The sequence below is a fragment of the Oncorhynchus masou genome, chromosome 14 (assembly GCF_036934945.1).
Source record: "Oncorhynchus masou masou isolate Uvic2021 chromosome 14, UVic_Omas_1.1, whole genome shotgun sequence".
Taxonomy (NCBI): Eukaryota; Metazoa; Chordata; class Actinopteri; order Salmoniformes; family Salmonidae; genus Oncorhynchus; species Oncorhynchus masou.
This window is the reverse complement of record NC_088225.1, coordinates 21032081-21058845: the sequence shown is the minus strand read 5'-3', so window position 1 is coordinate 21058845 and position 26765 is coordinate 21032081. Positions and strand designations below refer to the sequence as shown.

General features: G+C 43.6%; 1 protein-coding gene across 1 annotated transcript; it reads left to right on the top strand.

Moving 5' to 3' along the window:
• LOC135554505 (mitochondrial adenyl nucleotide antiporter SLC25A23-like) lies at positions 1-26765 on the top strand. Its single transcript, XM_064986844.1, has 11 exons — positions 1-922; positions 20203-20326; positions 21019-21106; positions 21253-21364; positions 21759-21845; positions 21877-21948; positions 22140-22292; positions 22763-22876; positions 23017-23184; positions 24118-24268; positions 26278-26765. The coding sequence occupies exons 1-11, from the start codon at positions 704-706 to the stop codon at positions 26457-26459; spliced, it is 1470 nt and encodes a 489-aa protein (XP_064842916.1). The 5' UTR covers positions 1-703; the 3' UTR covers positions 26460-26765.

The window sequence follows — 26765 nt, the reverse complement described above, 5'->3', positions numbered from 1 at the left end:
GAGGATGGACCTGCAGAGATGAGAGTAGATGATTTTTGTTAGGCTTCTACTACAGCTACACCTAACCACTCTCACTCTGTTCTAACTTCGAACCTTTCAAAGTAAAAGGGAACTCTTTCTCTCACGAACACTCGCACACAAACACCGCATTGAGCGCGTTGTCAGAGATGACAACATAGAAATTCCTCCCGGTATCCTACATGCATACACAAAGCTGTAGCTGTGGTCAAATATAACGAACACCGGGAGCTTGGTTCGCTTCGTTGCATGGGGGACTCACTGCCTATCCAAAAGGCAGAGCCAGTCCCCTGACTAACAGACTAATTCATTTGAATTAGTTCATGGATTTAATCATCGCCGATGTCACGAGATACGTAACGGATACGGGGATTAATATTACAGACACCAAGAGTTTTACACCGCGCCCGGTGTACTGACATTCTCGGTATATTAAACCGAGACTCGGTATATTAAACCGGTGCTTCGGTAACGAGACCGAGGGAGAACATCAGTTATTTCAGTAAGACTGTCGTGCCATTTCGATATACCATGGTTCCGGGATTTGAATAGATAGGCTATCGTAACGAAACCCACTGGGAGTCATTAGAACAAAAAGCGCTCCTTCAATTTTCTACGCCTGCTTCGCGGCAGCAGGTTGGGATAATAGCCACCACCACCAGGATTGCACAAGTTTCCATTTCACATGGGCGAAGGCAGGGCTCGGTTCTGCTTTGGTTGGACCCGGGCTCGCTGTCAAGAACAAGACAAAGGTGTGTCGGACCCTGATAGGGAACCGGAAACGCGAGAGAGATGGGCCGAACTGTTCGACCAACTGGACCTCAATAAAGACGGTAAAGTCGACATCAACGAGCTGAGGATAGGACTCGCTGCACGCGGTTTACTTCGCAGTGACGCGGAGGAGGTGAGAGGAATAGTGATTTTGGGGATATTCCAATAGACATGTGTATCCCTTGAATTATAGCCTGCATGGCACATTAATTGTGTGTGTGTGTGTTTGTTTGTTTGTTTGTTTGTTTTTGTTCTTGGCTGAGTAAGGAGTAAAACGATTATGTCCTGTCAAACAACACACACTGATCATACAGTATATGTGTGACATAGGCCAGGGGTTCCTAAACTAGTTTTTTTCTGATAGCAAATTCATCAGGGACCCCCTCAAAATCAGAACACAACTCAGACTTTAGAGTGAGGTAAAAAAAAAAAAAATAGCATACCAGAAGTTTCATGACGCTGCAGTGCATGCATGGTCAGACTAACCAATACTTCAGCCATGGAAAGTCAAATGTAATCAACAATTGGATGGAATACAATAAGTTTTTAGTTGAAAACTGGATCATTGATGGACTACTGTGGATCCCTGTGAGCCTCCCAGGCCCTGTTGTGCGTCTAAGGGTATATTGTAGATTAATAATATTGTATTGTGTATTGTATTGTATTGCACCAACTTCTTCCACAGACCCCCTGGCCAGATTTGTGTACATTTGTGTAATCTGTTGTTGTGACAACTGCTCTAAATTTCTTAATGTTTAAACAACACATTTAAAAAAATAGTTTTTCTGTTAAAGGTCCGAACAGTGAACATCATGTTTTTCATAAGATTTGAGGATATTTGTATGAAACCAGTGAAAGAATTACTGTACATTAACAAAGTTGATCATGAAGTTAAATCAAATCAAATCAAATTTATTTATATAGCCCTTCTTACATCAGCTGATATCTCAAAGTGCTGTTCAGAAACCCAGCCTAAAACCCCAAACAGCAAGCAATGCAGGTGTAGAAGCACGGTGGCTAGGAAAAACTCCCTAGAAAGGTCAAAACCTAGGAAGAAACCTAGAGAGGAACCAGGCTATGAGGGGCGGCCAGTCCTCGTCTGGCTGTGCCGGGTGGAGATTATAACAGAACATGGCCAAGATGTACAAATGTTCATAAATGACCAGCATGGTCAAATAAATCCAGCAACCTTTCGGTTACTGGCCCAATGCTTTAACCACTAGGCTACCTGCTGCCCCTATGCAATGTCAAGTAGGGCCGTAAATGTTATACACCAGTGGTAGCGTCTTGTAATCTTAACTAATTTAAATATGTAAAGCCTCTTAGGGATCAAATCCCATTAACGGGATCGATTTGACAACATCCAGTGAAATGGCAGAGAGCCAAATTCCAATTAAATTACTATAAATATTAAACTCATGAAATCACACATGCAATGCACCAAATTACAGCTACACTTGTTGTTAATCCAGCCAACGTGTCAGATTTCAAAAAGGCTTTACTGCGAAAGCAAACCATGCTATTATCTGAGGACAGCACCCCATCAAACAAACACAGACAATCGTAATTCAACCCACCAGGCACGTAACTCACAAATAACGATATAAATCATGCCTTGCCTTTGATGGGCTTCTTCTGTTGGCACTCCAATATGTCTCATAAACATCACAAATGGTTCTTTTGTTCGATTAATTCTGTTGTTATATATCCAAAATGTCAATTAATTTGCCGCGTTTAATCCAGAAAAACACTACTTCCAACTCGCACAACATGTCTACAAAATATCTAATAAATTACCTGTAATCTTTGTCCAAACATTTAAAACAACTTTCCTAATACAACTTTAGGTATTTTTTAACGTAAATAATCAATAACATTTAAGATGGGATAAACTGCATTCAATAGCGGATACAAACAAAGTGGAGCGAGCTTTCAGGTCACGCGCCTCTAACAAACAGTACACTTCACTCGACCCTTGTTCTGAACTGCCCTACTTCTTTATTACACAAAGAAAAACATCAACCACTTTCTAAAGACTGTTGACATCCAGTGGAAGTGATAGGAACTGCAAGCAAGTGCCTTAGAAATCTAGATCCTCATAGAAAACCCATTGAAAAAAAGTGACCTCAAAAAAAATACCTGGATGGTTTGTCCTCTGGGTTTCGCATGCCAAATAAGTTCTGTTATACTCACAGACATCATTCAAACGGTTTTAGAAACTTCAGCGTGTCTTCCATCCAGATCTACTAATAATATGCATATCCTAGCTTCTGGGCCTGAGTAACAGGCAGTTTACTTTGGGCATGCTTTTCATCATGACGTGAAAATACCGCCCCCTAGCCTTAAGAAGTTTAAAACCGCCATCACATGTTCGCATCATACAGCTTTGTTTACAAACCATAAATAGCTCAAGTAGAACGTGGCAGAACGATACTGGTAACTCAACTTTTCATCTGTGTTGTAACTTATAGCTAGCAAGCTACTTACCATCATGCCGGAAAAAACACACTGTGTTGTGACTGGATGCCGTAGTGATAATTTAACATTACACTATTTCCTGAAGAATGAACACATCCGTAAGCAGTGGCTGATTTTAATTTCGGATGGACAGGATCAAAACACCCGCGTGCAGTGCACATTTAGAGCGAAGTTGCTTTATAAATTGGGGAGAACATTTGATGTGTCTTGCCAGGAAGCTAATCATGAAGATGGATGCTGAACCATCATTGACAGTGGATCAGTTTATCTTGCAAGCACTGACCATAATGTAAGTATGAGTCTGACACGGTGGCTGTAACTGTGGCTACTTTGACGGTATATTTTCTGTATCACAGCTGATTGTCACTATATGGTTTTTGTTCTTCCATCCCTAAGCCCCCTACATTGAGTCTGAGAACTTACAGCAAACAGCTGATATGAAGGAATGTTGTCCACAAAAGGAGTTCTGGTGTGTATAGTATTTGTAATTTACCCCTGAAAATTATATTCTGCCATTCAATAATGTGGGTTGTTGTCTTATATTTGCTGTAGCTTGTGTCATTGGGGCTCTAATGATCTACATTTTAGAAAATTGAACATCTACTCGGTTTGCACATCTTTCCAGGCAACCAACGCAGCAGGAATGCCATGATACAAAATCAGCTTTCCCAAGACAAAGGGGGGATATGCTGTAGAGCCTGTGAAGACAGACAAAACCAAAACTGTACGTCATAATTATTCATTTCAAATCAATTGAGCATTTCAGGCACACACAAATTCCAAATACAAACATTGAAAAGTTCACTAAATATTGCATATTTCAAAATGAGTACTTCAAAAACACCAGAAAACACATTGTAGAATGTGTAGATCACTACATCAACAAATTGATAACGTCATAACTCAGAACAGTGAATAAAATGAAATTAATTTCACTACCCATTTAACAAACATTTCCCTTTTCAAAACCCTTACATGCTACATAGACAGGCTCCTGGATCTCCTCTTCAACAAGGTCACCCTTGATCCAGTGCCGTATGTGGGGAAGATGTGCGAGCTGTCCATCCCAGAACCCGTCTGCCCAGTGTGAGAGGCCTGACAAGGAGGAGACCATACCTGGATTTGTCTCCAGCTTCAATCTTCGCGGTGACTGAAGTCAAGTGGGTGACTGAAGCCTGCTTGATTGAAGCAGGGTACATGATCCCCCTCCTCTCCCGATCCCGTCCCATCAATCTCTGTAGTTGGTTGCATTTCCCAAAGCCTAAGTAATTTACTTTTATATGATATCACATTTTCTTTTACATAGTTTTTTCTAACATTTGGACGGGAGATGATAGTTACAAATTGTAAGACTCAATGGGGTCCTGTACACTGTAGGGCAGCAGGGTGCCTATATTGCTGCTTATGGCGCTTGATTTTTTTGTTAATGTCAAATGATGTCTCACCATTATTTCTTACCTTTATTTCTCATGAATGTCCATGTTGATCAATATTTCAGATATGCTTGACTAATGTAAATGAACAAATAAATGTCTGATCAATACATACAATTCTGAACATATTGTCATTTATAATGCTAATGCAGAGGCACCAATCAATTGTCCAGTACACTTATTGTATGCTGTTTTCATGTACATTCCCTTATGTCTAAGCTTCTAGGGGGACTCAGACTTGACTAATTCTGCTGAAGAAGTGTATCAGTGAACAGTATTCTGTAATTAGATACAAAACAATAGAAATGCAATTGTGTATTGCTGCTGTTTGACTGATGTCTAACAGTCCATTATCAGCTCTTTTGAGAACATTTTGTGGAGAAAATGGGTTGAGGAATAATATTTATGGTCAGAATGACATGTGGCCCATTGTTTACCTGGTCATCATTGACATGTGACCCATTGTTTACCTTGTTACCTGGCAACGACCACAAGGGTGTTTCAAAGAGCTGGGTGTTTCAAGGCGAGCACATGATATAAGCTCCCCGCCCACTCAGCCTGTTCTTTCAGGCTTCCTGATAGTTAGAGATGGGAGAAAGGGTACAAGTTTTTCAATTCTGAGTATTTTAATAGTGTAAAAATGTTATGGGTGATGTTTCGGTCATTCAAATTTTTGCTTGAGAAATCGGACGACTGTGCGGGACCTTTAAAACAATAAGACAAAATAATACAATTCCACATGAACAAAGCAGAATAGGGTCCTATTGTGTATGGTGGTCCTATAGATCTGGTAAAGAGGTCAATCGAACGTGAACAAAACAATGGAATTGCCATGGAAACGCGTGGGGGAAAGGGCTCCTCATTGCCCCCAGCAAAATTAGCCTACATTTAGGCTATTGTTTGCATGTGTATTTCACACTATGTTGGGGTTAAAATCGGAGTATAATACTTGTATAGATGCCAACCCCAACACGATGCTAAATTGTAATTATTTCACCTCTATGGCCTATTCATTGCCTTACCTCCCTAATCTTACTATATTTGCACACACTGTACATAGATTTTTCCATTGTGTTATTGACTGTACGTTTGTTAATTCCATGTGTAACTCTGTTAATGTTTGTGTGGCACTGCTTTGCTTTATCTTGGCCAGGTCGCAGTTGTAAATGAGAACTTGTTCTCAGCTGGCGTACCTGGTTCAATAAAGGTGAAATAAAAACATATGTTAATGTCATCGTTACCAATTAACTGCATTACAGTTAAAAACAACTTGAACTACCACCACCCATTTCTATATGCTAGCTATGCTAATCAGTTTATAGCAAAAGTTAGCATTTAGCAGTCACTTCTTCTAAACCTGAAAAGTGACATCTACATGTTATGCAGCAAAAACAGCCAAATATATCCAAATTGGACTTAAGTAACCGCATTGTGGGCCTGTTACAATACACAAATCATTACGGATTTGACCAATACCCACTTAGTTAGATCAGATTTATTGAATGTGCGCCAATCTGGTCAATCTGAACGTCTGCGTTCCATTGACTCCTTTACCGCATCTATTGCGTATGACCGCTAGGGGGAAATGACGTTCTATCTACTGCAGTCATAGGGTGAATCTCAGACAGAACACTTGGCCCCTAAGCCCTTTATCGAGTGGCCACTTGCTGTTGTGTTCGATAGAGCTCAATTGAGTCTGCAAGTGTTTTGGCCAAAATGAGCATTGAGACGATGCGCACTCGACATCTCAACTGACATTTATCAATATTCCAAAATTCTAAATCCATTCGCAGGCATTGTCTCACACAACCTGTCTTGTGCATGACTCACTCGCTATGAAACAGAAACATGGCACTGGGACAGATGCATGCGCTGATAGATAGTGAAAAAGTTGTACAAACAAAAAAACATCACTACTCCTGCACAAAATACACTGCTCAAAAAAATAAAGGGAACACTAAAATAACACATCCTAGATCTGAATGAATGAAATATTGTTATTAAATACTTTTTTCTTTACATAGTTGAATGTGCTGACAACAAAATCACACAAAAATGATCAATGGAAATCAAATTTATCAACCCATGGAGGTCTGGATTTGGAGTCACACTCAAAATGAAAGTGGAAAACCACACTACAGGCTGATCCAACTTTGATGTAATGTCCTTAAAACAAGTCAAAATGAGGCTCGGTAGTGTGTGTGGCCTCCACGTGCCTGTATGACCTCCCTACAATGCCTGGGCATGCTCCTGATGAGATGGCTGTTGGTCTCCTGAGGGATCTCCTCCCAGACCTGGACTAAAGCATCCGCCAACTCCTGGACAGTCTGTGGTGCAACGTGGCGTTGGTGGATGGAGCGAGACATGATGTCCCAGATGTGCTCAATTGGATTCAGGTCTGGGGAACGGGCGGGCCAGTCCATAGCATCAATGCCTTCCTCTTGCAGGAACTGCTGACACACTCCAGCCACATGAGGTCTAGTATTGTCTTGCATTAAGAGGAACCCAGGGCCAACCGCACCAGCATATGGTCTCACAAGAGGTCTGAGGATCTCATCTCGGTACCTAATGGCAGTCAGGCTACCTCTGGCGAGCACATGGAGGGCTGTGCGGCCCCCCAAAGAAATGACACCCACACCATGACTGACCCACCGCCAAACCGGTCATGCTGGAGGATGTTGCAGGCAGCAGAACGTTCTCCACGGCGTCTCCAGACTCTGTCACGTCTGTCACATGTGCTCAGTGTGAACCTGCTTTCATCTGTGAAGAGCACAGGGCGCCAGTGGCGAATTTGCCAATCTTGGTGTTCTCTGGCAAATGCCAAACGTCCTGCACGGTGTTGGGCTGTAAGCACAACCCCCACCTGTGGACGTCGGGCCCTCATACCACCCTCATGGAGTCTGTTTCTGACCGTTTGAGCAGACACATGCACATTTGTGGCCTGCTGGAGGTCATTTTGCAGGGCTCTGGCAGTGCTCCTCCTGCTCCACCTTGCACAAAGGCGGAGGTAGCGGTCCTGCTGCTGGGTTGTTGCCCTCCTATGGCCTCCTCTACGTCTCCTGGTGTACTGGCCTGTCTCCTGGTAGCGGCTCCATGCTCTGGACACTACGCTGATAGACACAGCAAACCTTCTTGCCACAGCTCGCATTGATGTTCCATCCTGGATGAGCTGCACTACCTGAGCCACTTGTGTGGGTTGTAGACTCCGTCTCATGCTACCACTAGAGTGAAAGCACCGCCAGCATTCAAAAGTGACCAAAACATCAGCCAGGAAGCATAGGAACTGAGAAGTGGTCTGTGGTCACCACCTGCAGAACCACTCCTTTATTGGGGGTGTCTTGCTAATTGCCTATAATTTATACCTGTTGTCTATTCCATTTGCACAACAGCATGTGAAATTTACTGTCAATCAGTGTTGCTTCCTCAGTGGACAGTTTGATTTCACAGAAGTGTGATTGACTTGGAGTTACATTGTGTTGTTTAAGTGTTCCCTTTATTTATTGAGCAGTGTATGTGCAAGTATATCGTCGCTAGTGATTTCATCAACTGATTTAGCTTGTTGTAGCCTGCTTGCTGCTCGCTAGCTTCACTGACAAACACAGGGATTGAATGTTAGCTAGCTAGCAAAGGTTGTTGGGAACTGCACTGAGAAACACTGTATAGCTTGTAGCTTGTCACTTATCTACGATAGTTTCACAGATTGCGGATGAAGTTGTTGACATGTTCCCAGCAGTCAGGCCGTAACATTGGGTCAGCTAAAAGCACAGCACACCAGCAGACTCAATAAGGGCAGAGCAGGCTGTTCGCGGATGTCACTTGCCTTTCTCTGCCATTTTTCCAACTTAATGACGTACAGAGCACTTTAATACTATACATTTTTTTAATTGAACCTTTATTTAACTAGGCAAGTCAGTTAAGAACAAATTCTTATTTACAATGACGGCCAAACACGGACAACGCTGGGCCAATTGTGCGCCGCCCTATGGGACTTCCAATAACGGCCGGATGTGATACAGCCTAGATTTGAAACAGGGACTGTAGTAACGCCTCTTGCACTGAGATGCAGTGCCTTAGACCGCTTTGCCACTCCATGGCAAATCAATTGAATGATGTATATAGAGATATACTAACATTACAGAATTGTTGCGTTATGTACAGTATTTGAACAAAAAAAATCAAATTTTCCCTTTATGATGATGATCATGACCTGTTAGTGGTAGTTTTGTAATAACAGCACTGTGATAAAAATATATATATATAGAAAATACATTGTTTTTCAGTGAGGGATTAAAAAATCATATAAAACAATCATGTAAAAATATGGTTGATCTTGTTGCGGACCCCTTCGGTACCTTTTATTTATTTTTTTATTTCACCTTTATTTAACCAGGTAGGCAAGTTGAGAACAAGTTCTCATTTACAATTGCGACCTGGCCAATATATAGCATAGCAGTTCGACACAAACAACAACACAGAGTTACACATGGAGTAAAACAAACATACAGTCAATAATACAGTACAAAAATAAGTCTATATACAATGGGAGCAAATGAGGTGAGATAAGGGAGGTAAAGGCAAAAAAAGGTCATGGTGGCAAAGTAAATACAATATAGCAAGTAAAACACTGGAATGGTAGATTTGCAGTGGAAGAATGTGCAAGGTAGAGATAGAAATAATGGGGTGCAAAGGAGCTAAATAAATAAATAAATATAGTAGGGGGAGGTAGTTGTTTGGGCTAAATTATAGATGGGCTACGTACAGGTGCAGTAATCTGTGAGCTGCTCTGACAGCTGGTGCTTAAAGCTAGTGAGGGAGATAAGTGTTTCCAGTTTCAGAGATTTTTGTAGATCGTTCCAGTCATTGGCAGCAGAGAACTGGAAGGAGAGCCGGCCAAAGGAAGAATTGGTTTTGGGGGTGACCAGAGAGATATACCTGCTGGAGCGCGTGCTACAGGTGGGTGCTGCTATGGTGACCAGCGAGCTGAGATAAGGGGGAACTTTACAGAGCAGGGTCTTGTAGATGACCTGGAGTCAGTGGGTTTGGCGACGAGTATGAAGCGAGGGCCAGCCAACGAGAGTGTACAGGTTGCAGTGGTGGGTAGTATATGGGGCTTTGGTGACAAAACGGATGGTACTGTGATAGACTGCATCCATTTTATTGAGTAGGGTATTGGAGGCTATTTTGTAAATGACATCGCCGAAGTCGAGGATTGGTAGGATGGTCAGTTTTACAAGGGTATGTTTGGCAGCATGAGTGAAGGATGCTTTGTTGCAAAATAGGAAGCCAATTCTAGATTTAACTTTGGATTAGAGATGTTTCATGTGAGTCTGGAAGGAGAGTTTACAGTCTAACCAGCCACCTAGGTATTTGTAGTTGTCCACATATTCTAAGTCAGAACCGTCCAGAGTAGTGATGTTGACGGGCGGGCAGTGCAGGCAGCGATCGTTTGAAGAGCGTTCATTTAGTTTTACTTGTATTTAAGAGCAATTGGAGGCCACGGAGGAGTGTTATATGGCATTGAAGCTTGTCTGGAGGGTTGTTAACACAATGTCCAAAGAAGGGCCAGAAGTATACAGAATGGTGTCGTCTGCGTAGAGGTGGATCAGAGACTCATTAGCAGCAAGAGCGACATCATTGATGTATACAGAGAAGAGAGTTGGTCCAAGAATTGAACCCTGAAGCACCCCCATAGAGACTGCCAGAGGCCCGGACAACAGGCCCTCCGATTTGACACACTGAACTCTATCAGAGAAGTAGTTGGTGAACCAGGCGAGGTAATCATTTGAGAAACCAAGGCTTTCAAGTCTGCCGATGAAGATGTGGTGATTGACAGAGTCAAAAGCCTTGGCCAGGTCAATGAATACGGCTCCACAGTATTGTTTCTTGTCGAAGGTGGTTAAGATATCTTTTAGGACCTTGAGCGTGGCTGAGGTGCAGGCATGACTAGCTCTGAAACCAGATTGCATAGCGGAGAAGGTATGCTGGGATTCGAAATGGTCGGTAATCTGTTTGTTGACTTGGCTTTCGAAGACCTTAGAAAGGCAGGGTAGGATAGATATAGGTCTGTAGCAGTTTGAGTCAAGAGTATCCCCCCTTTGAAGAGGGGGATGACCGCAGCTGCTTTCCAATCCTTGGGAATCTCAGACAACACGAAAGAGAGGTTGAACAGGCCAGTAATAGGGGTTGCAACAATTTCGGCAGATAATTTTGGAAAGAAAGGGTCCAGGTTGTCTAGCCCGGCTGATTTGTAGGGGTCCAGATTTTGCAGCTCTTTCAGAACATCAGCTGACTTGTTTTGGGAGAAGGAGAAATGGGGAAGGCTTGGGCGAGTTTCTGTGGGGGGTGCAGTGCTGTTGACTGGGGCAGGGATAGCCAGGTGGAAAGCATGACCAGCCGTAGTAAAATGCTTATTGAAATTCTCAATTATAGTAGATTTATTGGTGGTGACAGAGTTTCCTATCCTCAGTGCAGTGGGCAGCTGGGAGGAGGTGTTCTTATTCTCCGTGGACTTTACAGTGTCCCATAACTTTTTTGAGTTTGTGTCGCAGGAAGCAAATTTCTGCTTGAAAAAGCTAGCCTTGGCTTTTCTAACTGCCTGTGTATATTGATTTCTAGCTTCCCTGAAAAGTTGCATATCACGGGGCCTGTTCGATGCTAATGCAGAACGCCATAGGATGTTTTTGTGTTGGTTAAGAGCAGTCAGGTCTGGAGAGAACCAAGGGCTATATCTGTTCCTGGTTCTAAATTTATTGAATGGGACATGCTTATTTAAGATGGTGAGGAAGGTATTTAAAAAAAATAACCAGGCATCCTCTACTGACGGGATGAGATCAATATCCTTCCAGGATACCCCGGCCAGGTTGATTAGAATGGCCTGCACGCTGAAGTGTTTCAGGGAGCGTTTGACAGTGATGAGTGGAGGTCGTTTGACCGCTGACCCATTACGGATGCAGGCAATGAGGCAGTGATCGCTGAGATCTTGGTTGAAAACAGCAGAGGTTTATTTAGAGGGCAAGTTGGTTAGGATGATATCTATGAGGGTGCCCGTGTTTACGGCTTTGGGGTGGTACCAGGTAGGTTCATTGATAATTTGTTTGAGATTGAGGGCATCAAGCTTAGATTGTGGGATGGCTGGGGTGTTAAGCATGTTCCAGTTTAGGTCGCCTAGCAGCACAATGTAACGATATTCGTAGGTGGAAGAAGGTGAAGAGGACCAAGGTGCCGCATACCCACACCCATAGTGGGAAAACAGGCTGCCTAAGTATGGTTCTCAATCAGAGACAACGGTAACCAGCTGCCTCTGATTGGGAACCATACCAGGCCTAAACATAGAAACACAACACCTAGACATACAGAATAGGAGTGGAGCTAGGCACTGCAGGGCCTGGATTCACCTCTACATCACCAGAGGAACAGAGGAGGAGTAGGATAAGGATACGGCTAAAATATACCTAGTGGACTCCAGTTTGAGACGCACTGACATAGGCAACTGTGTAGTTCCTGTGTTTACTATAAACAAGTATATTTGTTTATAGCCTACTAGTACAATGAACAGGAACTATAACCTGCTTCACTTATTCCGAGTGTATAGGCCTCTCATATCAAATCTTTAACTACCTGAGCTATGAGCTATGGTCCAGTCTAGCCGGTGTCTCAGTGCTCTATTTTGACCCTGTGATGTCACAGGAGAAGCAGGCAGAGTGTTCTACAGGCAGTGAGAGGCATTTTACTACAGATATTAAAAGAGTTCCAGTGCTATTTTCACCAATCCCTCCAACTCAAGGTGCCTGTCACCAGTGCTATCTGAAAACTCTGTTGCCTCAACACAATACTGATGCATGTTTTTCTGACCTGCTTGTCCCAGTACATGACAGGAAAGCAACACTTTCCTGGAATGAATATTTTAAAGGTATGACTGTAACACAAACATGCAGCCCTGACCCCGCCTGACCTTAATATCAGTGTCTGACACACACACACACACACACACACACACACACACACACACACACACACACACACACACACACACACACACACACACACACACACACACACACACACACACACACACACACACACACACACACAGACACACAGGTCCTTTTCCAACAATGCAGAGAGAAAGAAAAAGTAGTAATAAATACACAATGAGTAAGGATAACTTGGCTATGTACACGGGGTACCAGTACAGAGTCGATGTGCAGGGGTACGAGGTCATTGAGGTAGATGTGTACATCTACTGTAACTAGGAAAAAAGTGACAGATAGTAAACAGTAGTAGCAACGTATGTGATGTGTCAAAACAGTTAGTGCAAAAAGGGTCAATGCAGATAGTTAAATAGTTAATCAAATAGCTACCCGGACTAACTATTTATTGCTTGTGGGTAGAAGCTGTTCAGGGTCCTGTTGGTTCCAGACTTGGTGCATCAGTACCAATTTCCGTGCGGTAGCAGAGAGAACAGTCTAACCGCCGGGTATAGAGGTCCTGGATGGCAGGGAGCTCGGCCCCAGTGATGTACTGCAAGCGGTGATACAGCCAGTCAAGATGCTCTAAGTGGTGCAGCTGTAGAACCTTTTGAAGATCTGACTGTCCATGCCAAATCTTTTCAGCCTCCTGAGGGGGAAGAGGCATAGTCATGCCCTCTTCACGACTGTGTTGCTGTGTGTGGACCACGATCCTTAGTGACGTGGACACCGAACTTGCTCGGCCCTCCGTTTGTCTTGCTGACATTGAGGGGGAGGTTGTTGTCTTGGCACCACACTCCCAGGTCTCTGACCTCCTCCCTATAGGCTGTCTCATCGTCGTTGGTGATCAGGTGATTGTTGGCGATCAGGCGTTGGGGATCACCGTCATGTCATCGGGAAACTTAATGAGGGTGTGGGAGTCGTGAGTGGACATGCAGTCGTGGGTGAACAGGGAGTGGTGGATGTGTTGTTGCCTACCCTCACCACCTGGGGGCGGCCCTTCAGGAAGTCCAGGATCCAATTGCAGAGGCAGGTGTTCAGTACCAGGGTCCTTAGCTTAGTGATGAGCTTGGAGTGCACTATGGTGTTGAAGGCTGAGCTGTAGTCAGTTTATAGCATTCTCACATAGGTGTTCTTATTGTCCAGGTGGGAAAGGGCAGTGTGGAGTGCAATAGAGACTACCTGAGCTGTGGATCTGTTGTGGCGGTATACGGATTGGAGTGGGTCCAAGGTGTCTAGGATGATGGTGTTGATGTGAGACATGGCCAGCCTTTCAAAGCATTTTATGGCTACAGATGTGAGTGCTTCGGAGTGATAGTAATTTAGACAGGTTACAATGGCGTTCCTGGGCACAGGGACTATGGGGTCCACTTGAAACATGTAGGTATTTCAGACTGAGTCAGGGAGAGGTTGAAAATGTCAGTGGAGACGCTTGCCAGCTGGTCACCCCATGCTCTGAGCATGTGTCCTGGTAATCCGTCTGGCCCTGCGGCCTTTTGAATGTTAACCTGTTTAAAGGTCTTACTCACATTGGCTACAGAGAGTGTGATCACACAGTCATCCGGAACAGCTGGTACACTCATGCGTAGTTCAGTATTGCTTGCCTCGAAGCGAGCATAGTTAGCTAGTCTGGTAGGCTTGCGTCGCTGGGTTTCGTACTAGGATTCAAACTTATCCCAACCAGAAGCCATGGATTACAGTCAACATCTGCACTGAGCTAAAGGCTGGAGCTGCCGCTTTCAAGGAGCGGGACACTAATCATGACGCGTATAAGAAATCCCGCCACGCCCTCCGATGAACCATCAAACAGGCAAGGCGTCAAAACAGGACTATGTACTTACTGTCACTGTGGGGAAAATGTTGTCGATGCACTCATTAATGAAGCCGGTGGCTGATGTGGTAAACTCCTCAATGCCATCAAATGAATCTCCGGACATAATTCAGTCTGTGCTAGTGAAACAGTCCTCTAGCTTAAACTGTCATCACCAAGGATTTGGGATACTACTGCGTCACTGCGCGTCTGCACAATGTCATGAGTTCAACTCAGCCTGGCTGGCTGGATTTATGACTACTGAAGTCATCTCTTTTGCAGGACATTTTACATTCAGTCCAGATAATATGGTTATGATAGTAGTTGACGATTGGGGATTTCTCTTCACATAGAATTCTAAACACCTTGCATCTGTGGTGTGCATAAACCGATTAGAAAAGTCCCCACAGAGCCCAGTAGAGCCATAGAGGCCAGTAGAGCCACAGAGCCCAGTAGAGCCACAGAGCCCAGTAGAGCCACATAGCCCAGTAGAGCCCAGTAGAGCCACATAGCCCAGTAGAGCCACATAGCCCAGTAGAGCAAGGGAGCCTCGCCCTGGATTCAAGGGGTGTGCTCTGAGAACGTAAACTGGAGCACAGGAGGGTCGGCGTATGAGTCCAAATCACAGTATGCGAAACGAAGCACAGAGGTCACTTCTCGAATACGTACTCTGTTTGTACGTCCTTTGAAGTATGCATCGATGCAAGCTTCAATACAAAGTATGCACAGAAATATGATGCAACCACGTAAAAAATGATGCAACATTTCTTGAAATCAATGGCACTGTTATTTGAGCTAAAGAGAGAGAAAATAAACGTGAACATTTTTTAATTATGTCATGGTGTAATTGTGGCCCAAATATATTTTGGCTGGTAAAAACATTTGAGCGGCTGGTAGATTTTTCCATCTACGTCTGACCCTTTCCTACCACACCGACTGGACTTTCAGGGCTGGCAGTGGCACATACAGTTCCTTCAGAAAGTATTCACAGCCCTTGACTTTTTCCGCATTTTGTTGTGTTACAGCCTGAATTTAAAATGGATTAAATTTAGATTTTGTGTCACTGGCCTACACACAATACCCCGTAATGACAAAGCGGAATCATGTTCTTTGAAATTTTTACCAATTTCTTAAAAATGAAAAGCTGAAATGTCTTGAGTCAATAAGTATTAAACCCCTTTGTTATGGCAAGCCTAAATAAGTTCAGGAGTAAAAATGTGCCTAACAGGTCACATAATAAGTTGCATGAACTTAGTCTGTATGCAAAAATAGTGTTTTACATGATTTTTGAATGATTACCTCATCTCTATACCCCACACACACAATTATCTCTAAGGTCCCTCAGTCGAGCAGTGAATTTCAAACATTGATTCAACCACAAGACCAGGGAGGTTATACAATGCCTCGCAAAGGGCACCTATTGGTAGATTGGTAAAAAAAAACAGACGTTGAATCACCCTTTGAGCATAGTGAAGTTATTAATTACACTTTGGGTGGTGTATCAATACACACAGTCACTACATATATACAGGCGTCCTTCCTAACTTAGTTGCTGAGAGGAAGGAAACCGCTCAGGGATTTCACCATGAGGCAAATGGTGATTCAAAAAAAGTTACAGAGTTTAATGGCTTTGACAGGTGTAAACTGAGGATGGATCAACAACATTGTAGTTACTCTACAATACTAACCTAAATTACAGAGTGAAAAGAAGGAAGCCTGTACAGAATAAAAATATAACAAAACATGCATCCTTTTTGAAATAAAGCACTAAAGTAAAACTGCAAAGAAATTGGCAAAGAAATCAACTTTATGCCCTTAATACAAAGCATCATGTTTGGGGCAAATCCAACACAACACATAACTGAGTAGCACTCTTCACATTTTCAAGCATGGTGGTGGCTGCATTATGTTATGGGAATGCTTGTCATCGGCAAGGACTAGGGGGTTCTGAAACGGAATAGAGCCCCCACAAATACACATCGACTGGGATATTCTGTAATGATGTCAGTGATCACTGTGCAATTGCTTGTGTTAGAAATACAAAAATGACCAAAGCCAAACCCTGTTATATTTTTAAAAGACATTTTAGACAGCTTGATGAGCAAGCGATCTTACATGATCTGTACCATAATATTGACAGAGTAAGTCTGTTTCCCGATGTTGACACTGCCTGGGACTATTTTTATATGAAATGTGTGTTGATTTATGATAAGCATGCCCCTGTGAAGAAGTTTAGAATCAGTGGAAGGGACAGTCCCTGGTTTTCAGATAACTTGGCAGAATTAATTAGAAAGAGAAACATCTCTTGGGCTCAAGCTAGACATACAAGTGCTCCTGTTGACTGGGCCTCCTTCAGAGTGCTAATAAACAAATACACAGGATTGATCAGGAAGTCCAAATCAGATTACTATTTAAATGCTGTCACAGAGAACCTAAACATCCCTACCAAGTTCTGGAAGCGAATCAAATCAGTGTCAGGTTCTAATGTCTCCTCTGGCCTTTAATGACGGATTCTAATGAAGTGAAGGATAAAGCCCATATTGTAGGGGTTTTAACAAGCACTTCATATCTGCTGGTTCAGTTGTTGATAATGGTGGGGCCCAGGCCTCTAATGTCAGCTCTGTTACAGTCAACTATGATATAGGCCCTCATGTGAACCATTTTAACTTTGAGCCTGTTTCTTATACTAAGGTCTATAAAGCACTAAAGGAAATAGACACTACAAAGTCTGCAGGTCCAGACAACTTGGACCCCTACCTCTTAAAGATAGCAGCTGGTATTATTACTGAACCTGTGGCTCACATTTTCAACTTGAGTCTCTTGACCAATTACATACCCAGTATTTGGAAATCAGCTTATGTCCTCCCACTGCTAACGGGTGGAGATCCCTCAGATGCTATGGTCCTATCTCTAAACTCCCTATCCTGGCCAAAGTCTATGAATCCCCAGTGAACTCACAATTAAAAAACTTGTTCATTGAAAAGAACATACTGAGCGGTGTTCAGTCTGGCTTTAGATTGGGGCACAGCACCGCAACTGCAGCTATGGCAGTGGTAAATTACATCATTAATGGACTTGATATAAAGCAACATTGTGCTGCTCTGTTTGTGGATTTATCAAAGGTCTTTGATTTAGTTGACCGTGAATTGTTGCTAGCTAGACTCAGAAACACTGGTCTTAGTGAAGGGGCAGTGAATTGGTTTAGGAACTATCTTCCTGACAGAACACAATGTGAATATACCAACAATCACAAGTCTAGCTTTCTTGAGATTAATAGAGGTGTGCCCCAGGGTTCCATTTTAGCTCCTGTGTTGTTCTGAATTTGTATTAATGATTTGGGAAATGGGATGCAACCAGCAAAGTTACTTCTATATACAGATGATACAGTTATATATTCATGTGCTCCTTCTCTGGTTCAGGCTGTTGAAGAGCTCCAGACTGCTTTTCAGCCACTGCAGGCCTCCCTTTATGGTCTCAAACTGGTCTTCAATATACAAAAAACTAAATTCGTGACCTTTACCAGAGCTCGAACTCTGATAGAGAACATTAGCATTGAAAAAGTGTCATCTTACAAATACCTACGTATTTGGTTGGATGACAAGTCGTCCTTTAAAGTTCATGTGGATAATCTTGTGACAAAGCTTACATTGAAATTGTGTTTTTATTTAAGCATGTTCACGCCACTTTTCTCTCGGTAATTGATTATGGTGACTTGCTGTATATGCATGCAAGCTCCTATGTCTTACAGAGACTGGACTCTGGATCAGAGGCTGGATCATGTTGTTGTATTGTTGTATGTTTTAATTCTGTAATATATTGATTGTTGCTGCCTTCTTGGCCAGGTCTCCCTTGAAAAAGAGACTCTGGGTCTCAATGGGCTTTTCCTGGTTAAATAAAGGTTAAATCAAAATTTAAAAAGAGCTAAGTACAGGCAGAATCCTAAAGGAAAACCTGGTTCAGTCTACTTTCCAACAGACACTGGGAGGTAAATTCACCTTTTAGCGGAACAATAACCTAAAACACACTGAAGTTGCTAATTAAGACAACATTAAATGTTTGTGAGTGGTTTAGTTACAGTTTTGACTTAAATCGGCTTGAAAATCTATAGCAAATATTGTACAATCCAGGTGTGTAAAGCTCTTAGAGACTTACCCAGAAAGACTCAGCTGTAATCGCTGCCAAAGGTGATTCTAACATGCATTGATTCAGGGGGGTGTTTTTACTTTGTCATTATGGGGTATTGTATGCAGATATGTGAGAGAAAACAATCAATTTAATCCATTTTGAATTCAGGCTGTAACACAACAAAATAAGTCAAGGGGTATGAGTACTTTCTGAAGGCACTGTAGGTGATAGTGCACTTGCTTTAAGTAACACTCACACAGAAGCACACAGATAGCACTCCTCAGGTTACAGCTAATCAGTCATTTAGGTTAGCATAAAGGAAATTAGCTTAGGAGATCACTCCACCACACTCAGTAGTTTAGTTTAGTGTCACTCCTTTCACATAGCATCATCCCTCCCCAGCCATGCAGCAGATGAGTTTAGCATTATCTCCACAATCAAAAAGTAGGCTAGTTTAGCTAAGCATCATCACCCACAGCTGTGCTTGTCCTTCAAATCTCCTCTGGGAGTTTTCAGACACCACAGGCAATATCCCTCTAGACCAGGATGTATTTGTCTGGCAATGCTTAAATAGACTTTTCTCTGATTATATGTGTCATGGAGGAGGGGGCCAATTCAAAGGCATACTTAAAGTTATGCTTGTCATGTGTTATACAGACAGCTTCCATCAGCTACACTTAGAGTTACAATTCAAGCATTTATACCTAACAGAAAGTTGAAATGGTGAGGATAAGTGGCAAGAAAAGCAAGGATAACTCATTTGAATTTCATGACAATATGCAAATCCTCTCTGCTATCTCATTAACAATGTCAAGGATTTTGTGGACTCTTGAACTGCTTATTCATCGTGGATGTATTCATTAAAAATACAAGACGGACAGACTCAGAAAGAACCCCTTGATAGGCTTAGACAAGATTCTGAAAACATTGCTTCCAGGATTGAGCAAATCTCTCCTTTCCGCGCCGCGCGTGTGTGTGTGTGTGTGTGTGTGTGTGTGTGTGTGTGTGTGTGTGTGTGTGTGTGTGTGTGTGTGTGTGTGTGTGTGTGTGTGTGTGTGTGTGTGTGTGTGTGTGTGTGTGTGTGCGTGCGTGTGCGTGTGTGTGTTGGTCAAGTGCATTGGTTCAGGTCAGATTCCAGCAGTATGTGATTGTTACTGAAGATTAACTGGACACTGGGCACAGGAGTGATGCGGATTATGACGAGGTCAAAGTAGGGGTTCACTCACTCTCGCTCTCTTGCTCTCTCTCTATACTATTCTCTCACTCTTTCTCACTCTTGTTCTCACTCTATTTTCTCTCTCTGTCTCTCTCTCTCTCTCTCTCTCTCTCTCTCTCTCACACTCTCTCTTTCTTCCTCTCCTTGTTTGAGGAAGCACTAGAGAGGATGAATATAGAACAGTTCTGCTGATTGTTTTATGTTTGCAGGTTATGACCTTGTAAAATAATGATAAGCTTTGTTGTCATTTCTCACGCACTCCTTCCTGCTTCTTCCCTTCACTCCCTCCATTTACCTCTCACCCCCTCAAACTATCACCTTATCCTAAATCTCACCCCTGGCCCCAAACCCACCCCTCCTCTCAACCCAATCCTTCTCCTGCAGATAGTGCGTGAGAGTGACACCAACCATGATGGCTTGCTGGACTTTGAGGAGTTCTCTCAGTACCTGTGGGCCCACGAGAAGGAACTGCGGCTCATGTTCCACACACTGGACCGCAACCATGACGGTCGGCATGGCCACCTCACTCACACACGCACATGCATACACATTTACATTTGACATTTTAGTCATTTAGCAGACATTCTTATCCAGAGCGACTTACAGTTAATGCATTCACACACACATAAAATAAGTATTTAAATAACATTATAAACTGGCTGGTTCGGGGGCCTGAATGCTGATTGGCTGACCGCCGTGGTATATCAGACTGTATACCACGGGTATGACAAAACATATATTTTTACTGCTCAAATTAAGTTGGTAACCAGTTTAAAATAGCAGTAAGGCACCTCGGGGTTTGTGGTATATGGCCAATATACCACAGCCCTTAGCCGTGGTATGTTGGCCATGCACCACACCCCCTCAAGCCTTATTGCTTAGATAATCATGTATTTGAACCCAAGTCTGATCTAAACACACATAAGTAGACACGTGTAGGAGGGCCATTTGGATACAATGTCCTTTCACTCACAAAACACTGTTTAAATTGTTCATACATGCACAGAGCATTCTATGTCACATTGCACTGGTATGGTAATTTATCTGAATGTGTGGTATGACTGCATGAATGGTATTTAGTATCATACCACATTAATGCATGTAGTTCACAAAGTAGCCACACACACACATCACTGTGCTCTAACTGTACTGTATGCCCATATTACATGTGGGCACTGATGGGATTCCCTGTTTATGCAGGGCGCATTGATGTCGGGGAGATTCAACAATCGCTGCACAACCTGGGACTGGAGGTGTCCACAGAACACGCCATCAAAATACTACAGAGGTGTGTGTGTGTGTGTGTGTGTGTGTGTGTGTGTGTGTGTGTGTGTGTGTGTGTGTGTGTGTGTGTGTGTGTGTGTGTGTGTGTGTGTGTGTGTGTGTGTGTGTGTGTGTGTGTGTGTGTTGACACTGCTCTGTGTGTTCTCTCAGTATGGACAGGGACGGCACCATGACTATCAACTGGAGTGAGTGGCGAGATCACTTCCTGTTTAACCCTCTTCACAACATGGAGGGCATCGCCCACTACTGGAAACACTCTCTGGTCAGTCAGTACTGCCTATCTATGCCTTCTATCTCTACACTCTCTAGTTTAGATCTTTGCTTGACATGAAGTAGCACAGATAGCATGGCATGGAATTTTAAATTATTGATGTAATAAAATGTAATTACATATTAACAATAGAAACGAAACATTTTGCCAGTATCCTTTCATTACAAATGGGGCCTTTTTCCCAATCTATGTATTTATAGTTACTCTGTAATTACATTTTATGTTACAGTTTACACAGTTTAAATGGTTTCTGATGCTTTATCCAGGAATTTTAGTTTGGTAACCTTAGAGAGGGGTTCATATAATTTACATTTGGTGAGTACAGATAGTTCTGGATGTCAATCAAGTTTATTTCACTGACCAGTGTTTCTCTGTGATTTCTCAGATGTTTGACATCGGAGAGCACATGACAGTGCCGCCAGAGTTTTCCCAACAAGAGCGCCAGTCGGGGGTAGTGTGGAAGCAGCTGGTTGCCAGGGGCGGTGAGTGGTTTTCCCAACAAGAGGGCGGTGTCAGCTGGTTGCCGGGGCGATGGCAGAACCGCCCCCCTCGACCGTCTCAAGGTCTTCCTACAGGTGAAGGGTCACTGTTGTATTTACTACAGGCTCAGAGGTTAGAGGTCAGTGCAGTGCTGATTAGTAGAATTAGGTGTGCTAGAGCAGGGCTGGAACAAAAGCCTGCACATCCAGTAGCTCTCCAGGAGGAGGGTTAGCCACCCCTGATGTACAGAATGTTATTAGAGTTACTGACAATGCTGTCTCTCTAGGTGCATGGCTCCAGCTCTAGGGGGATCAACCTGTGGACGGGGCTGAGGGGGATGGTCCAGGAGGGGGGTGTACGAGCCCTCTGGAGGGGCAACGGCATCAACGTCCTCAAAATAGCCCCAGAGTCTGCCATCAAGTTCATGGCCTATGAACAGGTGAAGGAAGAGGACTGTACGCACCTGTACACAAATCTGGGTGTAAGAGGCCCCAGAGGTTGATTTGGATTTATTATGGACCAATGTAAGGAGAACACTGATTCACATCTGTAAATAAGTTCTGGTGTATGGTGTAGTCATTAGTGAAGCATAGGAATGAAGAAGTCACACACCGAACACTGAGGTGTGAAATGTTGCTCACACACACACTCTGTTTCTCACCCTGTCAGACACACCCTGTGTCTCTAAGTGTTGTGTCTCTGACTCTCCTCCTCCACCCCAGTGTGAGTCACATATTCCCCCCTCACCCCAACTCCCCCCAATCTACACCTCCCCCTCACTATGTATCCCTGCCTATCCCACCTCCCACAATCTATCATCCTCATGCCTTAATCCCTGTATATCCCTGACTCTCTTCCACCTGCCTGTCTCTCCTCTCCCCCCTTTCTCCCCTGACTCCACCATCTTAGATCAAGTGGCTGATCCGGGGCAGAAATGAAGCAGGTACTCTGCGGGTGCAGGAGAGGTTCATCGCTGGCTCTCTGGCTGGAGCCACTGCACAGACAATCATCTACCCTATGGAGGTGAGCGAGGGGAGACAGACCACAGAAAGATAGACAGACTTTTTATTGAAAATAGAAACATAGGACTTTTCTCTCATTTTCCTTCTCTTCCTTGCACACCCTCTCTCTTTCCCCTTTCTCCTCCCTCTCTCACTTCCCAGGTACTGAAGACTCGTCTGACACTGAGGAAGACTGGCCAGTACTCTGGCATTGTAGACTGTGCCCGTCAGATCCTGAGGAAGGAGGGGGTGCGAGCCTTCTACAGGGGCTACGTGCCCAACACACTTGGCATCATACCGTATGCTGGCATAGACCTGGCCGTCTACGAGGTGTGTGTGAGAAAGTGCGTGCATGTGTGAGAGAGTAGGGCTGTCCCTGAAAAAAAAAACATCTTGGTTGACCGTCGTTAAATGTATAAACGTATATTTTTCCATATATAGACACACCTTTATGTTTTAATAAAATCAACTATATGCACTGAGCTTGTCTGATGCTTTAAGCGCACTGCTTGATGAAATAATTAAGACACACAAATGACTCAAGAGGGAGCAAGAGATCAAGATAACCAGAAGAAAAAAATCTGTTCTCGACCCTCCTCCTCCCGCTGCTGCTAGCCTTCGTAGATTCTGCCGGTACGCTCCTGAAGTTGCCGGAAATAGGATAGAGTGATGGACTGTGCCATCCCCATGGCCTCCTCAATGTTTTAGTCCACCGAGACAGGCACGAGTCAGACAAGTGTCTCGCCTACCATAAAAAAAAAAAAGTCAACCAAGAGCCTATCGACCAAGCAATTGACCAGTCAACTAAATGGTGTTTGTGTGTGTGTGTGTGTGTGTGTGTGTGTGTTTATTTGTCTGCCTGCCAACTGTGTTTGATGTTTTCTGGGAAAGCGAAACCTCATCACTGGCCCTGTCCCTTGTACTCAAGTGAAATGCCAGTCAGTATGTATGCTGATGTTACTGTTGCCCAGCTCTCTCGTAAAAATGACTTTTATGTGTTTAAGTGAACTTTGAGTTTTACTTTTACTAGCAGTCAATGAGCCGTAGTTCTCTCTACTATGTCCTCGTTTTTTTTAACACAATAAAATATAGGTCAAATTAACAATGTAGCCTAATAAAATCCCTTCTCTTATCCCTCTCTCATTTCTACTCTCACCCCTCTACCCCTCCTCTTTGTCCTCTCTCTTTTCTCTCTTTTTATTCTTTCCTTCTCTTTTCTTTCCCCTCCTCTTCTCTCTCGTCCCCTCCCCCTTTCCATCTCAGACTCTGAAGAATGCCTGGCTCCAGCGGTACAGTAAGGGCTCTGCTGACCCGGGGGTGTTGGTACTGCTGGGCTGTGGTACTGTGTCTAGTACCTGTGGACAACTGGCCTCCTACCCCCTGGCTCTCATTAGAACACGTATGCAGGCCCAGGGTGAGACTGGTGTACAACTGAACTGCAATTATACCTTCTACCTTACTACATAACATAGATGATATTACATAGATAATATAGATTCTATTACATTCTATAACATAATCTATAACAAATGAATTACTACCTGCTATGTCAAACTATTACCCTATATCTACAGTGCCTTCGGAAAGTATTCAGACCCCTTGATTTTATCCACATTTTGTTACGTTACAGCCTTATTCTAGAATGGATTTAATAAAAAATGATCTTCCGCAATCTACACACAGTACCCCATAATGACAAAGCAAAAACAGGTTGTTTGACATTTTAGCACATTTATTAAAAATTAAAAACAGAAATATCTTATTTACATAAGTATACAGACCCTCTGCTATGAGAATCGATGTTGAGCTCAGGGGCATCCTGTTTCCATTGATCATCCTTGAGATGTTTCTACAACTTGATTGGTCCACCTGTGGGAAATTCATTTGATTGGACATGATTTGGAAAGGAACACACCTGTCTATATAAGATCCCACAGTTGACAGTGCATGTCAGAGCAAAAACCAAGCCATGAGGTCAAAGAAATTGTCTCTAGAGCTCCGAGACAGGATTGCTTTGAGGCACAGATCTGGAGAAGGGTACCTAAACATTCCTGCAGCATTGAAGGTCCTCAAAGAACACAGTGGCCTCCATCATTCTTAAATGGAAGAAGTTTGGAACCACCAAGACGTTCCTAGAGCTGGCCGCCCGGCCAAACTGAGCAATCGGGGGAGAAGGGCCTTGTTCAGGGAGATGACCAAAAATCCGATAGTCACTATGACAGAGCTCCAGAGTTCCTCTGTGGCGATGGGAGAACCTTCCAGAAGGACAACTATCTCTGCAGCACTCCATAAATCAGGCCTGTATGGTAGATTGGCCAGATGGAAGCCACTCCTCAGTAAAAGGCACATGACAGCCCACTTGGAGTTTGCCAAAAGGCACCTAAAGACTCTCAGACCATGAGAAACAAGATTCTCTTGTCTGATGAAACCAAGATTGAACTCTTTGGCCTGAAAGCCAAGCGTCATGTCTGGAGGAAACCTGACACCATCTATACGGTGAAGCATGGTGGTGGCAGCATCATGCTGTGGGGATGTTTTTCAGCTACAGGGACAGGGAGACTAGTCAGGATTGAGGCAAAGATTAACAGAGCCACTTACCGAGAGATCCTTTTTTAAAAGTTTTTTAGTTTTTTAGAATTTTTACCCCGTTTTCTCCCCAATTTCATGGTATCCAATTGTTTTTAGTAGCTACTATCTTGTCTCATCGCTACAACTCCCGTACGGGCTCGGGAGAGACGAAGGTTGAAAGTCATGTGTCCTCCGATACACAACCCAACCCAACCGCACTGCTTCTTAACACAGCGCGCATCCAACCCGGAAGCCAGCCGCACCAATGTGTCGGAGGAAACACCGTGCACCTGGCAACCTTGGTTAGCGCGCACTGCGCCCGGCCTGCCACAGGAGTCGCTGGTGCACGATGAGACAAGGACAGAGCTTGAGAGCATCTGCAGAGAAGAATGAGAGAAACTCCCCAAATACAGGTTTACCAAACTTGTAGCGTCATACCCAAGAAGACATAATACTGTAATCGCTGCCAAAGGTGCTTCAACAAAGTACTGAGTAAAGGGTCTGAATACTTGTGTAAATGTGATAATTCAGTTTTTTATTTGTATAAATTAGCAACAATTTCTAAAAACCTGTTTTTGCTTTGTCATTATGGGCTATTGTGTGTAGATTGATGAGGGGAAAAAACAATTGAATCAATTTGAGAATAAGGCTGTAACGTAACAAATGTGGAAAAAGTCAAGGGGTCTGAATACTTTCCGAAGGCACTGTATTACTGTTCGGGCTATCCAAACAGAGTTGAATGCATTCAGTTGTACAACTGACTAGGTATCCCCCTTTCCCCTATCTATTAATAGCTATCGGATAGAACTGAACTGAACAACAGACGTTTTCGCCCACTTTCCCTCTTTCCACCAGCCTCCACTGAGGGCGGGCCCAAGCTGTCCATGGTCGGTCAGTTCAAGCACATCATATCACATGACGGGGTACCTGGGCTCTACCGCGGCATCGCCCCCAACTTCCTGAAGGTTATTCCTGCTGTCAGCATCTCGTACGTGGTATACGAACACATGAAGAAGGCTCTGGGTGTGAAATCGTAGAGAGAGGAAGTGAGAGGCAGAAGAAAGAGAAGGATATAGAGTGCAGCTCTTGGATTTTAAGATGGAGAGGAAGACAGCAGAGGATTGAAGGATAGAAGACCCTTTCATACACATTCAGTAAGCTTCCCGTTTACACCTAGCTAGACAGATATACTCACTGTTTGAATCTCTCAGCCCCTCTGACGCTGTACCGTCATTAAGAAAGAGGGAAGAGATTAGGAGGAGGAGGTGTGAGAGGAAGGAATGAGAGAGAGAGAGAGAGAGAGAGAGAGAGAGAGAGGGGTTGGGAGAGAGAGAGAGAGACAG